Genomic DNA, 17,066 nt, shown 5'->3' with positions numbered 1-17,066 from the left:
TCTGTGTGGAGAGCGAGCTTGGAACTAATATATAGCTGACTACATTTCAACGTCGCATTGTAAATTCTTCGCATTTCTGACCAGCGAATTCTTCATTTCTTGCTTATCTGCAGGGCTGCCTCCCTCGCACCGAGCTTATCTTCCTCCACGCCTTTTCTGGTGTTCCTTTGCTACCCTACGCAATGGCGGATGCTAAGAACGAGATCACCCATGTGGATACTTCAACACGCGAGTACATTCACGAACAAGAGATTGGCCATGAAACAGACGTAGTTCTGCTAGATACTGGCGCTGCCCATCTCGAAAAAGGTCAATATGGCCATCTCAAGCTCGCGAAAGATGGACACACCGTACTCATTCCACAGCCGACTGAAGATCCAAATGACCCACTCAATTGGTCGTGGACGAGGAAGCACCTTATGCTCATGGTCGTATCAACGACAGCTTTCCTTGGCGACTACGGAAGTGGAGCTGGGATCCCTCTCATCGTCCTCCAGGGGGAGGAGTGGGGTTTGTCTCCAGCCAAGGTCAATGAAGCTGGTAATCTTAATGTGCTTATGCTGTAAGCTATTGTACTGAAGACATCACTAAACCTAGACTAATATACATAGTGGCATCGGTGGTCTCTTCTGGATTGTAATCTCATCTTGGTGGGGGCGAGCCCCCGTCATGTTCTGGTCTACTCTTTCCGGCACACTCTTCACACTAGCCTGTGCAGTCACCGATAGCTTCCCCGTCTTCTACGGATTTCGAGCAATGATGGGCCTTACATTGACCGCATACCAAGTCGTCGGATTAGCATGTGTTAAAGATATGTTCTACTTCCATGAGCATGCACGAAAAATTGGAATCTGGGTGGCTATATTCATCCTTTCACCCTATCTAGGTCCTTTTTTCGCCAACTTTATAATCGCAGGGGTGGGAGATTGGCGTCCAGTCATGTGGCTTGTGTTTGCTATGGGATGCGCTGACCTAGTCCTTATCGTTCTCATTTGCGACGAAACATACTATGAGCGCAGTATTCCCATTAACCTACAGCCACCAAGACCCCAAACCCTCGGCGGTCGACTTTCGCGCGTACTTGGAATATGGCAGATTCAACATCATAAAGGATACTTCAAGACCTGTTGGCACTGCTGCAGCCGCCTGTTATCTACTTTCCTCAAACCTATCATCATCCCCGCCATGCTGTACTAGTAAGTTCCGCAATACCACGCCCATGCCGCAGACTAATAGTAACATTAATAGTGCGATGAGCTTTATGTGGGCCGTCGGTATTAATATCACTAGCACCATCCTTCTTGAAACCCCAACTGTGGCTGGCGGATACGGTTTTGGACCAAAAGCCGTCGGGTTTCTCTACTTCACACCACTCGTAGCTGTTTCTCTTGGCGAAGCCTTCGGCCACTTCTTCAACGACTGGGTCGCCAACCGCTACGTCCGCAAACACGACGGCATTTTCAAACCAGAAGCACGTCTTGTCACCAACTACATTGCAGCCGCATTCATGATTCCCGGACTAATCATCGTCGGGCAAACGCTCGAGAAGCACTTGAGCTACGCAGGCATCATTATGGGTTGGGGGATGTACGTTTTCGGGGTCATGTTGGCAACAGTCGCAATCACAGCGTATGCGTTGGACTCGTATGGAACTGCTAGTTCGGAGGTATCCGGTCTATTGAATTTCTCTCGAGGTAAGCACATTATCCCTTGTTAAATCATGCATGCTGATCTAGTCACTCACAGTAATCGCCGGGTTTTCCGTTGGTTATTTCCAACAGCCTTGGGGCGCGAAAAGCGGATTTGGGCTCTCTTTTGGCATCCAGGCCATTATTGTTGCTATTGCCATCGTCATTATTGCTCTGCTTCAGGCGTTTGGAGGACGGATGAGGGCAAAGGGTGGCCCTGTTGTATAAGCAGAGATGCGATAGAGATTCGATAGAGATTCGAGAGGTTGTGCCTTGTACATGGCATCTGTATATAAGGAGTGTGAAAATATGACTTCATCTCCACACATTTCCACTCATATAACAACAGCACACTCGCGATGACGAAGGCTATATACTACGTCTTCTCACCATGGCTTCCGATAGTAACTCCGTGAGGGCTGCAAATGATCACACCAGCCACAGTCGCCCTTCAATCGATGAAGCCAATGTAGCGTATCTAGGGTGAAGGGGGGACAGCGACACATCTGCAACACGCGATAAAATGATGTCAAGAAAAGGAAGCACTCATAGCGCACTTGTAGAAAATGAGCAGGAGGATGTGTGTGAAGTGAACCGTGGAGTTTGCGGGGTTCTCTACCTCGCGGATCTTTTTTTTTCACACTAGATATAAGATTTCTTGTTCATTGTCGATATCTTCAACCACTTTCAGATACTACAACTGTAACGCTGGAATCAGGCACAGCAGGCAACACCTCTCGACCACCCACTTGAAAAGTGCCAGGTTAGCCTGAGAACCAACGTGCCGTCGCTCCAGCCCAAAGTCGCGTCTCCAACTCCAGATCGTCTCCCTACTGCATCTTGTCACCCAACGTGGAACATGATACGAGTGTTTTAGGACAAATATTTGCATTTTCTTAAAACTCTCCCTGATTCCAGCAAGGGGTTCAAGAGATATTAGGCTCTACCCTGGGTACGTTCCACGTTGAATAAGAAAGGCGCAGTACGCGTCATTCAAACGTCACACTCCTTCATCCACTTCTCAGCCTCCTCCTTAAACTCTGGCCGCCACCTCGTCAACGGCGGCCTGCCATCCACAATATCCCCCACACCCCACAACATTCGTTTCTTATCTGTTGTCTCGCTGACGTCGTCGTCCGGACAAATTATGTAGAACTTGCCGTCGGACATCTTTTGATACATGTAGTCGGCGACTTGGGACGGGTCCCAGGCGCCGTTGGGCTTAGGCTTGGAGTCGCCGGGGTAGTTACCGGACTGTGTAGAAGGGTTAGTGAGCGGTTTCGAGTAGCGAGGAGGGGTTAGAGTAAAGGGAGGGGAAGGGTGTATGGTGACGGGCGGTTGGTGATGTTGCGAGGGTAAGAGGTGACATGCACGTGGCTTCGACCAAACACATATATGGAAGGCAGATAAGATAGGCGAAACTCCTGTATGACGGAGTGGCAAACTTACCAGACCTGTGAACGTCCACCCGGGAACTAGTAAATGCACAGACGTCTTCACCTCCCTTAGGTCGAAACTGAGATGCTCGGCTAAGGTCTTTACAGCGGCCTTACTTGCATTGTACGCTGCATTGCCAGGTGGATTCGTGATTCCTTGTTTGCTGCCTGTAATGACGATCGCAGATGGCTTAGTGTTGGACATTGCTCGTTTTTGGAAAGATGGAACAAAGGCGTTGAGCCCGTTGACCACTCCGAAGAGGTTCGTGTCCATGATCTGCATCCAAGGTTAGCGTGTGCATTGTTGCAGTTCTGTCCATCCTTCGCTGACGATCAAAGGATCTTGTGAACACGTTACAGGCCGTATGTTGGTCTGGGCCGTCGTGGTTGGACTCTGATGCTTTGCTCAACCCCACGTGCAGAGGCCACGCCACCTCCAACCGCCTTCGCACTTCACGCACCTTATGGAAGTAGTCCGAATCACCCCAAGTCCCCTTCCCCCCAACCCCAGCGTTAAGCATCAAAAAGTCAACCTCTCCAAACTTCTTCTCCACGCTCTCTTTCATGCCCTTCCAATCCTGTTCTTTTGACACGTCTAGGTTAAATGTTTCAACATCTTTCGAATCCAGAGTTTGACTCGCAAGCTTCAGCGTTTCGGTGTTGCGATCCACAATAGCAACTCGCATCTGATGTTTCAGACAGAGTTGCGCAACCGCCAGACCAATCCCGCTAGAACCGCCCGTAATCAGAGCGATACTACCTTTTTGGAACACGGACATGGTGCAAAATTCAATCTTGCTATATGTATTACGACAAGCAGGCGTCTTCGGCCGCGCACAAGCACCGACGTATATAGCGTATCTAGATGGTCGGTTGGGGTGGTGTTGGTGCACGCCTGGTTAGGCAGTTCGATTCGTATCCGACGAGCAAATCCCAGGTATCGGACTTTGAGAGGCTTGGAACGGAAATTGTCGCAGGTGAGAGAGCGGGTGAAAAGCGGGACCCTGGGGCCTGAGGAGGTGCCTCTCGTGTTGGTTAAAAATATGCCGATAATAAAGAGAGGAACGTCAATGGACCCCGCGGTGGGGGATGATGCGAGGGGTTATCCCCGTGCTCCGCGTCTTACCTCCAGAAGGGGAATTGAAGCCAAGTTTAGAGCAGTGAAAATTTAGCACCTTTATGTCAAGAAGCCGAAGCATGGCTTTTTTGGTGTTGCTGCAATGTTCTCTAGAGCGTGAAGGCATAATTCGCTACCTGCTGAAAGCAACAAAAGTGTGCCAAGTTGTAATGATCCTGACAAATTCGATGCGATCACAGCCTACATCCAAGAAGTGGAGAAGTAGAAACCAAAACAAAAATAAAAATAAAAAAAGATTGACCCGTACCTGATTCGAACAGGTAGCCTTCAGGATTTCCCGAATTCGAGACTGGAATCTGACGCGCTACCATTGCGCCAACGGGCCTCAGCAACCAGCCACTGTATTATTCGCTGACCACAGGCTGAAGTGCCAACATGTACTCATAAGCTGATTGATATGTTTCTCAAAATTTAATGTTATATATCTACAAAAAGTCCATTTCGCCAATACACTACCACCTTGTGAGTGTTGACTCACTGCTCAGTTGCACTGTGGAGTCCATAGCTGAAGAATTTTAAACCCCGCAGTAGGACGTGGACCGAGGTGGCTCACCGCTCCTGTTTAGGCTGAAAGTTCCTCCACTCCCGAAGATTTCTTAATCACGTACATTTCTATTCTGTCAATCTTTCTACGGAGAACATAGAACATGTAAGAAGAGAATTGATGCCACTAACTTTACTGTGGCTTTCATCGGCGCGGCAATGATTATTCTTTGGCGTATATCGTTTGTGCTCTTTTGTAAACTGGGAAACATACTAAGTCAGATGGTTCAAGATAATGACCGAAATCGTATTTGTGCCTATTTGTTTACATTGTATCATGCCATGTCTTGTGGCACAGTTTCTAAGATGCCATGTGTCCCAAAGTCCCCGTTTCTAGCCACCCAGTAACCGCAAGCGAAAGTGGTATCGTAAAGTATGAATAAAGAAAGTAATAAAAGAACAATTCCGAAAAGCCCTTCGTTCATATTTATACACCATTCGAATTCTTGGGATGAACACCGTCATCACTTCGAAGTAGTTTGGAACATAATTGGAAGATGCATGCTTCGAAAGCTAGCCGGTGTCTTCGGAGTCTTCGGCGAAGGAGGGACGGAGGCGGGATTTAGTAGGAGCGGGGTTGGTGGGAGCGCTTTCATCCGGTGATCATGGATAGGTCGTCGTTCCCATTCTGATGACGGCTTCCGATACGGAATCTCTTCGATGCTGAGGTGAGTTTTGCGCCAAGTTGCCCTACTCTCAGTCTTTGGAGACGAGAGGGAACTAAACCCTCTCATGTTCGGTGTAGCTATCGTTGCGGTGTCGTTGATGTCCGGAACGGTGAAATGGCGATATACTGTGAAGAGGGACGGCATACATGGAATCATGAGTCCGAGAGATAACTCCGCTACACTATAATAATAAGGTCAGCGTTTAGGAGGCAAGGAAAGACGCAGACCGGATCGTACAAGACGACATAGAGTGGAATTTGAGTGCCCGTAAAATCCGGTGATCTCCAAGACATGATGCGATATATCAAGCCAAGGAGACTACAAACGCACATTCTACAATTGATCAGTATCTGTGTCGCAAACAAAGGAGTTGAAGTACTAACGTCAATCCACTGCAAACGATAGCAAAGACCCCGATTTTCTGCTTTAATGGGATGTTTAGAGAGATCACAGATGGTAATGGAATAATTAGGAGGTAAACGTCGCTTGCTAAGTTCACAATCCCCAAAAGAATACTGGCGATCGCGTTGACGCCGGTCGCTGAAGAACACTGCCCACGATTGAAGCCATTAAGATATGACTCGGTATCGGTGCTGGGTCGAGGTCCACATGAAACCGCAACGATGATGGAGTATGCCATAAAAAACAGGCCTGTGGTGATGAGTCCAATGTAGGCGCAGTTTTTAAGCCACCGGACGGAACCAAACGCGGACAGGATCGAGCAGAAGAGCGTCAACTTTAGCAACCAAAGTACAGGGCCTAGTGATATTGAAAACACTAGAAGATGCTGAGCGAAGTTAGCTGTAATTAAGTCCCTCGAATTACTACATTTTACTCACGAGGGCTGATGACTTGTCCATAGCAGATGAATTGACGTCCCAGGCGTGGTATCCGTTCGGCTTTGTAAGAACGACTACGTAGCTAATCAGAAATCTGGATGGTACGAATCAAGGTATGCAGAAGATCCACCAAACTCACTTGAAATTTCAAATGATATTAACGCAATTACAACCGGCTAACAGGGTGAATATTGTTAGTTTACAGCCATGCCGACAAGGGAACTAAACATACACAACTAATGCAGTATACATCTATCGTATGTTAGCGCTCCTGAGCTCTAAAAGGACAAACTCGGAACGTACAATCCTCAAGCTTCCATTTCTTGAGAATGGCCAGCTTTGCATAGATTCGCACAGCTGTAAAGGCCAGAATAAGGGGAAGACAGATCCCTGCTGTGACTAACACTGGCGTCCCCATGAAAGATGGGTTGGAAAAGTTAGAAACCACACCCTAAAGCAATGTGAGAACCATCCTAAGATGCGTATAGATGACGTACCAGAGGGGGTGCTCGAAGTGGGACTTCCATGAGCGCATCTCCAGTCGCTACTGGAAGGACACTGGAGGTGCTAGACGACATGAGCGTCAGGACAGGTGGAGGGGTCTCCACAATTTAAGAATGCAGCGTAAGCTCGTGCGGAACTCGCACGTAATGTACGTTCAATGGATATTGCCCCGCCTGGAGTACAAGTAGACCAGAAGTAATCATGCGGCGTAGAGGCTTGAAAGGCCATAAGGCCATACTTTTACCTGCTTTCACTCTCGTCAATGATGCTAGCCCCAGACTGTTGCACACTTTTCTTATCGAGGAAGGAATAGACTGCAGATAGGATAAGGCAGAAGGGTTTGATCTTCGGGCTAATCCAGTTTCATTTCAAGTTTGATCACTTTGAACTCGGAGCGGCCCGTCAGCTGGGTAAGGCGCAACGTGGGATTCGGCGAACGGGAGTCAAAAGAGGACATGCGAGTGGTTCCAGGATGGGGCCACTGTTACCGTGCCACTCTAGGCACAGCGGACATGGGACTTTGAGCTCGGTTGGCTGCTTATGACTACTATCTTGCATTGACCAAATGGTGCTCCAGTCGCCGATTTCGGGCGAAGAGATGGTTCACATGGGTGCCATTCCTAGCGGCAGGTACTGGTATCGATAAGATGCAGGCACAGGAAGGCTTAGTGCTGCTTGTTGTTTGAGAAGATCACTCCGTAGGATCAACAGCCTGAAGGGTCCCCGGGTCCTTCTTCCCCGGTCTGGATGCACTCTTTTCCCATGTGCGCCAATGATATTATAGACGTGAGTGCTCGACTGCCGTTGACTATGGTGACAAGGGTTGAGATGATGGGTTTGGAATCCAACGGTCAAGCAACCTGCCAGGAGGTTTCTACGTAGCCTCTTCCTAGAACCTACTGGGACATCCTCTTGGTCGTAAAAATGGCAGTATGCCTCAGGGTGCAATGGGCTTATACTATGCCATGTCGTTCAGCCAAGGGGGTCATATGACTGCATGGTGATTTTACGACCTACGAATTTGGCCAGGCGCGCGAGAAGTGGTTTCTTGACGATTCTCTTTTCGGGCATTCTTGATACGACTCCCCGGGCCTTTGAACCGCTGCATGCCAAATCGTGCTAATTATCGTCGGACTTCGATCCAGAAAACAACAACAGTGGGATATTGCTCGTCCACATGCATCGACTCCTTGCGAGATTGGGTTGCGTCAATGTGAGTGGCTGGATAGACTGGTACAGGTGCGGGTGGTTGCCAGCGAGATTGAATGCGGGTATTCACCCATTCGCAAAGCCACGTTCTCGTGATGGTGGTCAGGAATCCGCGAGGTCGGCTTGTGGAATCCTGCAGAAGGATGAGACGTTCACGGCGCTGCATGCACGGGCCGTCCCACGCCACCAACCAACGGGGCGGTGCCTGAGTGCACGCCTGCAGTTTTGTCGTTTCCTCACTTGTCAACCTCACCGACAGCATCCATAGATCCTTTCCCATCACTACCCGCACGACACCTTCTCAACTCTCTCGCGCAACATTACAATTGCGCAATAGCCTTTCACCCCCTATCGATTAAGACCACCAACGAGTCCAAGATTGCAACAATGCTATGTTGTATATAGCACTCGCGGCTCCTGAATGCCCTTTCAGTTGCCACCCTCGGTGAAATGCCCCACTACCTTGCTAGCCTCTCAATGTCCGCCCAGCGCCAGCTTGAGACTGGAACCTAAGGTCGACATCCATTGCACTCTCTTCATGCTGTAGAAATGTTTCAATCATCATTCCCCCGGTTTCGCTTGAAGTGCCCTACTCCCTTGGATGGATTGTCGCCATTCGCCCTGTATTCCTATTTCTAGCCCCCCCAATTATAAGGACTACGCATAATTCCCTCCATATTCCCGGTCCTCATCCGAGGATCCTGAGCCGTGTGATTTCTCGCCACGGGCATATCATTCATGATTCTGGCCAGGACGGGAAAGAGAGACCAAGCTGATCTATTTGCCTAGAGTCGAGTGCTACGGATCTTGAGCGTTCAGCAATCTGTCAGAATCCAGGGTTAGAAGGTTGAGACGGAGGCGACCTTGCTTGTCATCCTAAACGTGGCTCAAGATTACAGTCTCAGGTGTATCCGACTCCTGCCAAGACGCATAAATGTAGCGCTCTCTTCAACAAATTCTTAGTGGTCATTGGTGAGAAGCGGCTTTCCTTTCAGTCGTCAATCCACGAACTAAAGTCACCAGGCCCGGAATTCGGGTTCAGTTGAGCGCTTAGGCAAGCTACGAACAAGTGTGACCGCAAAGACCCACTCTGTGTAACACCCAACATCCGGTTGTTGTCTCTTACGAGATATCACCTGTTCAATTTCTCCTTTCGCGCCCAAAAAATCGAAGACACTCGGATACGAAGATCAATTTCATGAGGCTCAGCCTTTCCCAATTTCAAGTGCTTTCACGACAGCTCCCGGAGCCGAACCTATGGCTGTGCTGAAGTATGAGAACTATACCGTCAAATCCGACGTGCTTTCGGAGCTGCCACTAAGCACACCAACTTGCATTTCTATCCTAATTGTGAACCAATGGTGATCATTTCTACTCAAAATGCGCTACGTTGTCCAGAATGCTTTGGCCTTGCTTTTGGGGTTTCTTATGGAGAAAGAATAGCGTATTTTAACCCAGAAATGACAGGAATGCGCGGGTTGGCCTCATCTCGGTAAAATCATTTCAACCCACAACAAGCCGGTGACAATCTATGATTCGCAAGGCCAACTCTCCGACTCACTCTCCGACTCAGCAACTTCCCGGACTTAATTTAGCCTCGGATGATTAAGTTCGACTCACGTTGATGGAGCAAGGTGCAGGAACCAGCGTTGTGACAAATTGATGAAGGTTTGATAGTTGCCTCGCACATCCGAGTCTATGATTCACGACATCCATAGGGGACCAGGAGTGAGTACTTCAATGTATATCCGTTCATGGCTGATTATTACTAACCCAGGCTAGATGAGGACGCATCTAAGAAAGATTCCGCGCCATTTTGTGGGGCTCTCCTGTCTAACGATGGAGCTTGACCACAACTCCAGGATCTACCGTGAATACACAGCTCAAGGGCTGTCATCTGAAAATTGCCGCCAGTATATGTATTATTGCATAGGTGCTGGAAAACATGGACCTGGACTTAGGTTACGTAAATTCGAGCAATGCTCACAATGATGCTCTCGCAACTTCTCGTCTCTGTGGTGACTTTGCTCCCAGTTATCACAGCCTTTCCGCATGTCCAGCCGTTTGAAGCGCTGAAACGGCAAGCTGATGGTCGAGACCAGAGTCCAACAAATTTTCTCCAAGCTGATCTTGGGTATGGAATATACGAGGGCGCTGCTAATTCATCGACTGGCCTAATCACATTCAAAGGGTAGGCTAGCCCCTAACACAACCCGTGCCAAACCAAAAGCGAGCAGAATTCGCTTTGCAGTAGCACCTATCGGCTCACCTCGATGGCAGGCACCTCAGCCACCTGTTCAAAACCGAAGTCCGGCCATATCTGTAGCTTCCTTCGCACCTCAATGCACCTAGAGCCTAGTCACAGCATCAGCACATTCATTTCAGTCAGGCGACGACGATTGCCATTTGTTGAACGTGTGCACGCCTCAAATTCCTCCAATTTCCCCGTTCTAGTGTAGATACATGGTGGAGGATGTACGGTCAACCCCATCCAATTATGCCTAGGAAGAGAGCTACATAGATTTCGGATGGAGTCGGCAGCGGACAACAAGATATGTCTGCGATCATGAATGCCAACAAGCACTGGCTTTATCTGAATTACCAACACAGTATCGCGTAAGTATATTATGGATAGTTTGAACTCATTTGCTAATGACAATAGATCGACGCTTTTTTTGTCCTTTCGTCAGATGAAATTTTAGGAATGGGGTTGTAAACGCTGGAATCCTGGACCAAATTTTTGCCTTGCAATGGGTTCAGTCTTACATGGGTCTCTTCGGCGGAAATGCCTCGCGAGTTACGATATCTGCCCTATCAGCGGGTGGAGGGTCTGTGATGCTGCAGGATATTATATATGGTTGCACTCTGGGGACTGCTCTTTCCGTCAATGTAAGCACCACCAGCAAGCACAACTCTGGCTACGAGCTAATTATTTGAGTGTAGTTGATATCAGCGTCTCCTTACTGCCAATGCAATATGGCTATAAAGACTGAGTCCCTTCCCTGTTGTGCTATACTTTTGCGACAGCCGCTAGCTGCCGGCCAATGTTTGCATATGGCACTAGTCCGCAGACTATATTCCAATGTCTGATCTCTCAAGACACCAAAACTCTCTAATAGGCCTCTTACTTGGTCTCTGGTTCTGGAACATACGGTACCTGGGGGTCCTGCCTACGGGAGACGGCGTTTTCATCCAAGAAACAGCGTGTGAAGCCTTACTCAAACGGAAAGTAAATAGTCTTGACCATCTCCCCGGAAACAATGCAGAAGAAGGGCGTCATTCACTAGGCAAAATGTCATAGCGGAAAACGATCTTGTAGTTTGGATTCGTCTCGTATTCCTGCTCTTCACGACCGATGACATTGCGAAATTGCTCTCTACTACCCTTCGCAAAACGGCTCCGTCAGCAGTAGCAGGCTTCCACAGTTTGCGACATCCGGGGACATGGGCTTCACAGCCTTAAACATCAGCCAAACTGACCGAAGCCTCTAACAAAGAGCAAACAACATCTATGCAGAAACAGCATGCATCTGCTCCTCGTACTGGCTTGCCGAAGCCTACAACAGCCGCAGTAAAGCTGCACAGGAGCGGGATATAAATACCAGTACTCTGTTCCCAACGCGACCCACGGCTCTAACTCAGCTACATATTTTAGTCCACTCACGCTAAATCAAGGACCGGACTTCGTTACGGCATTCTCATGTATTTGGGGAAACTTCATCAGGCATAACGACCAATCCATCTCCTAGGCTATAGCCAATGGAGCAAGCTCGGACTCAACTACGAACATTGGGTTGGAGAATTGGCTGCTGTTCACGTTGCATAGTCCTATTGAGGCGAATTTGAATGAGACGGGGGGGAAGGTGTTTGAGGTTCCGACCGCCTTAGGGTGAATTCTACGGAGTATAATTTTTCGACGAGCGTGCATTCTCTAGTACCTGAATAATTTCGATGAACGTTCAGAATGAGAACTGGAAGCGCCTGTTATGGTACTATTGGAAAGGTTGGGGGCAATTCAAAGACTTGTATACCACATATTATCTCACAACAGATGCCTTCAGGTGATGTCCTATTCTCCAATGTTCGAGGAACCTTCCGAATTTCCCAATTCGGGTTACCGTCCATTGCCGAGCAATATCGGGGAATCATCCGCATTTCCGCCGAGAGCTTCGAAGCTCGAAGCTGACTGCCCATGAAGCTCGTCGCAAAATTCCCTTCCACGCCTCCGCATCTCCCTCAATCTCCGCCATGAACACAATTGCGCCTCCACCCCAAATAAAAAGGCTGCCACCGGGCAAGCGTGCCTTTGGCATCTTCCTGGGGTTAGTTGGCGGCGGCATCACCAATGTCGCAATAGGATACGCAGGATTCTCGTTCTGGACGCGACAGACGAAATTCGTGCCCTACGACGCCTCATCCTCGGACCTCAAGAGTACAATTGCGCGGAAACACAATCCAGGGAGTAATCCGCCGATATGCATCGACCACGCCGTCAAGACGATCCCGCTGAACAAGTTGAAGACGGCAGATCAGAGGGAGCTTACCACGGCTTTTTGCAGAGGTGTATGGAGTGGCTTGGGATATGCATACCAGAGGAGATATATGGAGAGGAAGTATCGGGCGTTGCCTGGACGGGAGGATCATTTGTGGACGAGGGACGAGCTGGCGAAGAGCGAGTATCCGGTCGGGACTAAGATTACGGATCATTTCGAGGTGTTGGAACACACGCCTGAGAGGGTATGCATCCCACCTAGTTGCGCTCAAAAGACGCATGCGAGCTATGAACGGTGGCTTTAAATGCTTTGCGCTGACGCTGTGTAATAGGTGATTGTGCGCTGTGGTGACTCGCCCCTCAACGTTGACCCCCGCCCGAGCGACGGCCTCTTCTTCATGGAAGTAACGAAGGACGACGAGGCACAGACGGCAACTTTCCATTTGAAAAGCATATTCGTGAATACTGCCCCGGAAGGTAGGACTATGGAGCCGTTGCCCTGGCACTTCCAGTTTGCACACCGACTGTACACCAAGTTATGGATGGAAACTGCGACCAGGAAACTGCTCAGGTAGGAGGTCTAATAAGAATGCTCGCAACGGCTCGGATTTCTCATCTGCCGAGGGCCCCTGGGGAGTCTGTCAAGGCTCGACCATCCCACGAGGCACAGCCTCAATGCTCCGGACTGCTCCGCAATTCTCTGGCATGGATCTCTGGCATGAATCTCTGGCATGGAGCTCTGGCGAGGGGACTTGCGCTTGTATATATTAAAACCCGCTATCTGGAAATCAAACGACAATGGAGTGGATCTGTTTCGACAAGGCAACCGTCAGGCTCACAGAAGGATTCAAAAGCTCTTGAAACCTCGCTCTTCATTGGGGGAGTCAATAGTTCAGATTGGCCCATTTCAGCTAGACAAGCGAGTTCGAAAGATACCAACACGAGCTCCGAGCGTTCGAATCTGGCAACCGTAACAACACAATATACAGTTATCTCACCGCAGACGTTCCAACAGGCCACTGTATCGATCCTATGTAGCGCTAATTGGTGGGAATTCTATCACGTGACAATCCGTACAGAATCTGTCGCAGTAATCATGCGTCACGACGTGTGTCAGAAACGACTGACGCGTCGCCGGCTCCACCAAGAAACGGGAATAGTCTCTGCGACCATTGCGGTAACGAGAATGCGGTTGGGCTAAATGCTTAAAAGGGTGGGGTATTTTGGGTAAGTTGCGACGCTTCTGCGCATGTAGGTGATACTTTAGATGTGGTAGGTCCGGCCTGGTGGCGTGGTAGTTCCTTCGTTTATCTCAGCACTCTTCTCTCGCTTTATCGATATACATATACTGCGACGTCGATCCATTCCTCTCGTTGTCAAAGCCAGTCGTTAGCCCATTGTACTCTTTTGAATTTCTGAACTTGTTGAACAACGCGCGCTGTTATCTGCTCTTTGCTACCTTCGAAATGGCGCCCTTTGGCGTTCCGAACACAATGCCATCAGATGAGAAACGAGGCGCAACATCAACCGCGATTCCATTATCGCCGTCACCGGCATATACAGAGACTCCTCGTTACAGAAATACTGCACCTAAAGAATATTCAAGACTAAATCCAAAGAGATGGAGATGGAGGGCATGGCTCAGCATCGCTGCCATAACAATCATCATCATCATTGCAGCTGTCGTAGGAGGAGTCTTAGGCATACGAGCGAACGCATATCCCAACTATTCAAAACTCAATTACAAGCTACAAGACACATGTTCGACCCCTCTAATACCTCTACTTCCTTGAATTATCATGTTAATATCGCATAGATTCCGGAAACGACTTCTTCTCCAACTTCGATTACTTTACGGGCTATGACCCCGCCCACGGCTTCGTCCACTACGTCGACGGCCCCGGCTCAACCGCCACAAACCTCACCCAGGTCGCCAGCAACGGCTCCGCAATCCTCCGCGTCGACACCTCCGATACAAACGCCACCACTGGCCGCCGCTCCGTCCGCATAACCTCAAAGAAACAATACACGTCCGGCCTCTTCATCTTCGACATCCTACACTCGCCCTATGGCTGCGCAACCTGGCCCGCGCTCTGGCTCACTGATCCCGCAAACTGGCCCGCCAACGGCGAAATCGACGTCATGGAAGCCGTAAACGAGGGGACAAGTGGTAATCAAATCACCCTGCACACCCGCAACGGCTGCTCGATCGGGAAACACAGGAAGCGAAAGCAGACGGGCAAAGCGCTAAGCTACAACTGCTACAATGGCACCAACTCTAACGAAGGCTGCGGCGTACAAGGCCCAACCTCGTCCTTCGGCGCCGCCTTCAATGCCCTCGGTGGTGGCATCTACGCAATGGAATTGCGATCTGCCGGGATTCGCGTCTGGATGTTTGCCCGCAATGCCATTCCCACCGACATCACCAATAAATCTCCAGATCCGTCGACCTGGGGCACCGCCATGGCGGATTTCCCAAATCTGGAGTGTGATATTTCAAGCCATTTCAAGAACCAGAGTATTATTGCTAACATCGATTTGTGTGGCGACTGGGCGGGTAGGGCGGAGGTATTTGATCAGGGCAGTTGTAGTGGTTTGTGCACGGACTGGGTCGCGGAGAAGGCGGAGAGCTTCAGGGAGGCGTATTGGGAGTTTGGCGGGTTTTGGGTTTATGGAGCGGAGTGAATGGGATAGAAGGAGATTTTTTTGGGGGGGAGTTGTTTTTTTGGATATGGATTGTGAGGCTGGGAAGGAAAGGAGTAATGGGATTGGATGGATGGTCGCTGAGTTGATATTTATAATGACTTGCAGCGTCTTGTGGGAGGGGGTTTCTGAATACCGGATTAGAGTTTGTAGATTAGGACGGGATATCAAGTCCATAGCTTAAGCGTATCATGCTGTTTTCAACTAAATGATTTTCAACTCCGAAACAACATCAACCCTTCCTCCTCTACATCAATGCCCTCATCCCCCTCTCGCCCAGCTTCCCCATCACTCTGCTCCTCCTCACCCAACCCAACCCTCCTACCAAATAAACTCCCGAACAATTCCTCCCTCTGCCTATCCCCCCACGATCCCCTCTCCTCCGGCGCCATGAAGTTTTGCAGCTTCTCATGCACTGTATATCTCAACTTCCGCCCCTTACTCGCCCTCGTATCCACGATCTTCTTGGTCTTAGCTTCGCGTGCAACCTGCCATGGGGCTTGGACGATGAATTCAGCACCGCTAGCAGTCGAAAGATCAGCGGAACGCTGCTCGAGGAGCTCTTTCAAGAGTAGGCCGTAGAAGCCTGCGTCATCGTAGATGTGTTCTGATGGAGGGGCATTGGCGGCGGATTGGAGAGGTGCACAAGACCGCGGAATTTGTGTGCGTTTTACAAGGCGTGTGGAATCGGATAGTTGAAAATTGAGTACATCGGTGAGAGTTTGTTGGGCGCTAGTGTTTAGACGCCCTTTTGAGTTAGAGAGAGAAACGCCTTTGGTTTTGGTAGACCATTTCTCTAGGACGGCTTTGCGGTGGCCGAGGTTTGGTGGTTCTGCTGAACAGATGCTTGACCAGATTTTGTTGGAGGGGCTTGAGGATGTGAATGGGGCTGGTCGTTTACGCTTTTGGCCTGTTCGGGCGGAGTCTAGGGTTGCGCGGAGGTTGGTGAGGTTGTTTAGGAGAGTGAGGGCGGCGGCTTCTGCGGATGAGATCGCAGAGTCTGAGGCGGTGGTTTTGCTGCATGTTTCTGAGCTCATAGAATTGGTAGAGATCAAGGCCTTTTGCAATCGGATTCGGGTATTGAGAAGGGAGTCGAATGCTTTCCTCTGAGCTTTGACAGCCTGGCCCTTCTCGACATCCGCTTTTGCGGCTCGTGATATGGTGGCCGTTACGTTGCTCTGCTCTTTCATCATCTCGCGGAGTTTTGTGCTCCGGTTAGCGGTTTCGTCTGCTGAGTCACTTTCAGCATCTTCCTCGCCCTCATCCACATCATCTTCATCCTCGCTATCCTGGTCTGCGCTATCCATTTCTTCGTCAGAAGCACCATCTTCATCCACAAATCCCTTCTCATTCTCGTCAAGTGACTCCTCATCTTCGTCGTTTCCCTCGCCATACCCAATACCACTCCCATTCCCATTGAATATTTTCCCAACCGCCTCATCCTCGCCTTCCTCGCTGTCCTCAACATCAAATCTCCTCGCAAATGGATCATCACTATCCTCATCTTCCGCAGCGTCTCTGCTAATCCTCGAGCCCTCATATTGCGGCCCCAGAGGTACGACTTCCCGCTTCCTCAATTTACTCTTCAATACATCGGTGTAGTGCTCCCGTCCAGCCTGTATATCTTCTTCACTGCCGGAAGCTGAGTTTTCATCGTCACTGGAGTCGGGTGCGGGATCGAGGAGGGATTCGGGGTCGAAATCTAGGTGTTGGGATTAGAAACGGCCAGAAATAAGCACGAGGTAATTATACCTACCTCTGAGTTTAGATTTTTTCATCTTAAGCCACCCTCAGTAAATTAGTTAGGCGTGGATGCAGATAGTTCGTACAGTTTCTGCACACAGAAA

The 17,066-nt window shown here is 49.5% G+C and overlaps 7 protein-coding genes and 1 non-coding gene across 8 annotated transcripts; 4 read left to right on the top strand and 4 right to left on the bottom strand.

Moving 5' to 3' along the window:
* Window positions 1-182: 182 nt before the first annotated feature.
* Window positions 183-1,916, top strand: BDR25DRAFT_341941 (MFS general substrate transporter; the record flags this gene model as incomplete). Its single annotated transcript, XM_033693656.1, has 4 exons — window positions 183-562; window positions 612-1,196; window positions 1,249-1,694; window positions 1,747-1,916. 4 exons carry the CDS (start codon window positions 183-185, stop codon window positions 1,914-1,916), a joined length of 1,581 nt encoding a protein of 526 aa, XP_033549424.1.
* A 740-nt stretch (window positions 1,917-2,656) lies between these two features.
* BDR25DRAFT_333370 (NAD(P)-binding protein) lies at window positions 2,657-4,155 on the bottom strand. The gene is made up of 3 exons (XM_033692834.1): window positions 3,586-4,155; window positions 3,138-3,401; window positions 2,657-2,942 (listed from the first exon to the last, which is right to left on the bottom strand). Exons 1-3 carry the CDS (start codon window positions 3,901-3,903, stop codon window positions 2,682-2,684), a joined length of 843 nt encoding a protein of 280 aa, XP_033549423.1. The 5' UTR covers window positions 3,904-4,155; the 3' UTR covers window positions 2,657-2,681.
* Window positions 4,156-4,499: 344 nt separating this feature from the next.
* On the bottom strand, window positions 4,500-4,587 carry BDR25DRAFT_t23. Its single transcript has one exon. It is a non-coding gene; the product is annotated as a tRNA-Trp (tRNA).
* Window positions 4,588-5,068: 481 nt separating this feature from the next.
* Window positions 5,069-7,054, bottom strand: BDR25DRAFT_15617 (uncharacterized protein). Its single transcript, XM_033683971.1, has 8 exons — window positions 6,810-7,054; window positions 6,616-6,763; window positions 6,545-6,564; window positions 6,452-6,488; window positions 6,313-6,386; window positions 5,857-6,260; window positions 5,711-5,806; window positions 5,069-5,654 (listed from the first exon to the last, which is right to left on the bottom strand). The coding sequence occupies exons 1-8, from the start codon at window positions 6,888-6,890 to the stop codon at window positions 5,270-5,272; spliced, it is 1,245 nt and encodes a 414-aa protein (XP_033549422.1). The 5' UTR covers window positions 6,891-7,054; the 3' UTR covers window positions 5,069-5,269.
* A 3,733-nt stretch (window positions 7,055-10,787) lies between these two features.
* On the top strand, window positions 10,788-11,278 carry BDR25DRAFT_302711 (uncharacterized protein). The gene is made up of 2 exons (XM_033689855.1): window positions 10,788-10,914; window positions 10,969-11,278. The coding sequence occupies exons 1-2, from the start codon at window positions 10,792-10,794 to the stop codon at window positions 11,113-11,115; spliced, it is 270 nt and encodes an 89-aa protein (XP_033549421.1). The 5' UTR covers window positions 10,788-10,791; the 3' UTR covers window positions 11,116-11,278.
* Window positions 11,279-11,917: 639 nt separating this feature from the next.
* Window positions 11,918-13,127, top strand: BDR25DRAFT_302709 (uncharacterized protein). The gene is made up of 2 exons (XM_033689854.1): window positions 11,918-12,761; window positions 12,849-13,127. The coding sequence occupies exons 1-2, from the start codon at window positions 12,273-12,275 to the stop codon at window positions 13,089-13,091; spliced, it is 732 nt and encodes a 243-aa protein (XP_033549420.1). The 5' UTR covers window positions 11,918-12,272; the 3' UTR covers window positions 13,092-13,127.
* Window positions 13,128-14,009: 882 nt separating this feature from the next.
* On the top strand, window positions 14,010-15,201 carry BDR25DRAFT_324413 (family 16 glycoside hydrolase; the record flags this gene model as incomplete). Its single annotated transcript, XM_033692161.1, has 2 exons — window positions 14,010-14,277; window positions 14,333-15,201. The coding sequence occupies 2 exons, from the start codon at window positions 14,010-14,012 to the stop codon at window positions 15,199-15,201; spliced, it is 1,137 nt and encodes a 378-aa protein (XP_033549419.1).
* A 233-nt stretch (window positions 15,202-15,434) lies between these two features.
* BDR25DRAFT_341937 (TRAUB-domain-containing protein) lies at window positions 15,435-17,018 on the bottom strand (the record flags this gene model as incomplete). Its single annotated transcript, XM_033693655.1, has 2 exons — window positions 16,976-17,018; window positions 15,435-16,921 (listed from the first exon to the last, which is right to left on the bottom strand). The coding sequence occupies exons 1-2, from the start codon at window positions 16,995-16,997 to the stop codon at window positions 15,435-15,437; spliced, it is 1,509 nt and encodes a 502-aa protein (XP_033549418.1). The 5' UTR covers window positions 16,998-17,018.
* Window positions 17,019-17,066: the final 48 nt, after the last annotated feature.

This window comes from Lindgomyces ingoldianus, assembly GCF_010093535.1.
Source record: "Lindgomyces ingoldianus strain ATCC 200398 unplaced genomic scaffold BDR25scaffold_11, whole genome shotgun sequence".
NCBI classification, from domain to species: Eukaryota; Fungi; Ascomycota; class Dothideomycetes; order Pleosporales; family Lindgomycetaceae; genus Lindgomyces; species Lindgomyces ingoldianus.
The sequence above is the reverse complement of the archived record's forward strand: the minus strand, read 5'-3'. Positions and strand labels throughout refer to the sequence as shown.